Below are 3832 nucleotides of genomic sequence, written 5' to 3'. Positions count from 1 at the left end.
ATGAGCATATATTAATGCAGTATGAAGAAGAATGTTTTAATGTAGACACGTACAATCATCATACCGGTGTGATTATATGCATCAAGTGTTCATTGAAGGCTAAGGCAAAATATAGAGATATATATCGTGTATCGTGACATGGCCTAAAAATATTGAGATATTAAAAAGACGCCATATCGCCCAGCCCTACAGTTAACCTACATTTCTTGGTTTTCTGACATAGACTTGTTTCTTCAGCATTGTCCACATGTTTAAGTCAGGACTTTGGGAAGGCAATTCTAAAACCTTAATTCTAGCCTGATTTAGCCATTCCTTTACCACTTTTGACGTGTGTTTGGGGTCATTGTCCTGTTGGAACACCCAACTGCGCCCAAGACCCAACCTCCGGGCTGATGATTTTAGGTTGTCCTGAAGAATTTGGAGGTAATCCTCCTTTTTCATTGTCCCATTTACTCTCTGTAAAGCACCAGTTCCATTGGCAGCAAAACAAGCCCAGAGCATAATACTACCACCACCATGCTTAACGGTGGGAATGGTGTTCCTTGGGTTTAAAGGCCTCACCTTTTGTCCTCCAAACATATTGCTGGGTATTGTGGCCAAACAGCTAAATTTTTGTTTCATCTGACCACAGAAATTTCCTCCAGAAGGTCTTTTCTTTGTCCATGTGATGTCAAATGAAACAAAAATTAAGCTGTTTGGCCACAATACCCAACAAATTTAGCTGAACTGCACCGATTTGGTCAAGAGGAGTGGTCAAAAAGTCAACCAGAAGCTTGCCAGAAGCTTGTGGATGGCTACCAAAAGCGCCTTATTGCAGTGAAACTTGCCAAGGGACATGTAACCAAATAATAACATTGTGCATACTTTTGATCCAGCAGATTTGCTCACATTTTCAGTAGACCCATAATAAATTCATAAAAGAACCAAACTTCATGAATGTTTTTTCTGTGACCAACAAGTATGTGCTCCAATTACTCTATCACAAAAAAATAAGAGTTGTAGAAATGATTGGAAACTCAAGACAGCCATGACATTATGTTCTTTACAAGTGACCACGACTGTTCATTAGTTTCAGGGTTTAATGTTTTTTAGACAAAAATCTAAGTCTATTGGTGTCAAGACTAGGACTATGGGTTGTTTGTTTTCCTGAGATGCAAGTAAAGTTGGAGCGGGCAATGCGTGAAGGTAAGTACATATTTATTTAAACACTAACAAACTACAAAAAAAGGAAGCAAACAAAAGGCGCGCACAATGGCGGAGAACAAACTTGACTAATGAAACAAAAGACTAGCACAAAGGCAATTAACTATGAACATGAAACAAAAACACTTACAGTGGCATGGCATGAAGCATGAACTACAGTAAACAGGAATCTCATGGGTAGCAGAGGTATTGTCGCCAGGCTGACTTCCTGACAACAATGGGCTTAAATAATATAGACATGATCGACAACAGGTGCGCGAGTGCAAAACGTGAAACAGGCGAAACTAATGGTTGCTATGGTGACAAAACAAACAAGAGTGTACAAAGAGTCCAAAAACAAAACCGAACATAACTAAAACAAAACATGATCACACAGACATGACAATTGGATTATTAGAAGATTGGAGTGGACTAACTCATCGTCTTTTGTGTTTCTGCTGTATCTTCTCAGGGGGAGCCACGAACACCTATGAGAGCACAAGGGAGATACCGAACTGTACGAGCGTGTGAAGCTTTCTCATGTCCGGGGAGGGGGGGGTCTCTCTTTCAGTTGTGTAATTCTCAACACAACTCCTGTTAATAGTTTTTCTAAGGGGTCCCCATTTTTACAGCTGTGCATGGATGTTGTGCGACACAAACATCCATGCAGCAAACCAACGTATTCCATGAGATTATTATAAATACAGACAGAATCTAGTGTTTTGTGGGTGTATCAGCTATGTAACAGTTATCAGGTTGGCAAACTGTTTGCTTTAAAAATAATTTCTGTTTTTTAAACGAGGAATATTGCTTGAATATAGAGTGCAGCGCTATCACGTGTCCTGTATATATTGTAGCTTTGTAAAAGCTCCTACTCTTGAGTGACATAGCAAAGAAAGATCAACGGTCTGGTTCTTATTGTGTGTTTTGAAAAAAAAAAAAAAAAGAAGAAGCAACATCCGCTTTACTGTAAAATGGATCATTGACTGGTGCATGTTCCAACCGAGCATTCAATTTATGTTTTGTAAATACGGAACTACTGTAAATAGTTATTTTCATAGTCCGTCCAGAAGCCCCCACTGATCTATTTCAAGACTCTTCATCCGCAGTGGGTTGACATGCATATCTTAGAACTGTTTCTATCATTGACAATTTGTTAGCATATTGCACATTTTACAAAACCTCGATGTTTCTGGAAATAAATGTAAAGGAACAAAATGTACCATGTTAACTTTTCATTATACATTAGAACAGTGGTTCTTAACCTTGTTGGAGGTACCGAACCCCACCAGTTTCATATGCCCATTCACCGAACCCTTCTTTAGTGAAAAATAAATAGTTGTTTTTTTTTCAAATTCAAGACAAAGTTCAAAGAACAAAACCAACACAGTGCATGAACTCACAACAAATTACACACCTGAAAACCAGTGTGACTTCTGCTGTTGCCGTATCCATAATACGCCGATAGGGAGAAGTTTGTATTTACACGATGAGTCGGGTGTGTCTTGACCTCCGCGGCGGATGCCCCACCGAACCCCTGAGGCAGACTCACCGAACCCCTAGGGTTCGATCGAACCCAGGTTAAGAACCACTGCATTAGAATGTGTCAAGACTCAGGTCTTCAGAAATGGTGCTTTTGCTTGTCCCTCTTTACAAAGACAATGGCCAAAGTGCACCAAAATAGTGAACGTTATTTGTTTCCTTTTACGTTGCATTTTACCTTTGAAGGACAACCCAGTTCTACTTGCAAGTTCAATGGCACCATTACGAGAGAAGAACTCAGATTGAAACATTATATTCTGAAGAGCGAGCACACCGTATTTCATTCTTGTGTTGCACGACATTCTACTCACACAATGCAATATTTGTCTGACTAGGGAAACATATAGTCTGGTACAAAGCTCTAACAACCTAAAGTCCTGAATTCAGGCGGTGATCCGGAACAGAATGTAATCACTTTGCTCCTTATGCCATATCTAACATTTTCTGAAAGTTTGACCTTTTGAGCTATTTAAAGTAACATAGATTGGTACCTCAATAGTCCACAATCATTATGAGAGACATGAAGACGTATGGATTTTTTTTTTTTTTTTTAATGCGTTCTAAAATAAGTCTTCTGACAGCGGATCCACTGGAAACTCCACTATTTCGCCCATAAAATCCAATAAATAAACATTCAAAATACTCTTTTACAAAACCCAAAACCAGTGAAGTTGGCAAGTAAATAAAAACAGAATACAATGATTTGCAAATCCTTTTCAACTTATATTCAATTGAATAGACTGCAAAGACAAGATATTTAATGTTCGAACTGAGAAACTTAGTTTTTTTTGCAAATAGTCATTAACTTAGAATTTAATGGCAGCAACACCACTTGTTACCACTGTGTTACATGGCCTTTCCTTTTAACAACGCTCAGTAAACGTTTGGGAACTGAGGAGACCAATTGTTTAAGCTTTTCAGGTGGAATTCTTTCCCATTCTTGCTTGATGTACAGCTTAAGTTGTTCAACAGTCCGGGGGTCTCCGTTGTGGTATTTTAGGCTTCATAATGCGCCACACATTTTCAATGGGAGACAGGTCTGGACTACAGGCAGGCCAGTCTACTACCCGCACTCTTTTACTATGAAGCCACGTTGATGTAACACGTG

At 39.1% G+C, this 3832-nt stretch overlaps 1 protein-coding gene across 2 annotated transcripts in view; it reads left to right on the top strand.

Annotated features, from left to right (window-relative positions):
• Window positions 1-2693, top strand: part of sorcs3a (sortilin related VPS10 domain containing receptor 3a) — a 712571-nt gene extending 709878 nt beyond the window's left edge. Inside the window, exon 27 of one of the 2 annotated variants that reach the window (XM_062027155.1) lies at window positions 1655-2693. In XM_062027155.1, the coding sequence (XP_061883139.1) occupies window positions 1655-1713 (59 nt within the window). In that variant the 3' untranslated portion in view covers window positions 1714-2693. The remainder of the gene's footprint in view (window positions 1-1654) is intronic. The other variant, XM_062027158.1, reaches the window with a different exon arrangement.
• Window positions 2694-3832: the final 1139 nt, after the last annotated feature.

This window comes from Entelurus aequoreus, linkage group LG18, assembly GCF_033978785.1.
Source record: "Entelurus aequoreus isolate RoL-2023_Sb linkage group LG18, RoL_Eaeq_v1.1, whole genome shotgun sequence".
NCBI lineage: Eukaryota > Metazoa > Chordata > Actinopteri > Syngnathiformes > Syngnathidae > Entelurus > Entelurus aequoreus.
This window is presented reverse-complemented; position numbering and strand designations above follow the sequence as displayed.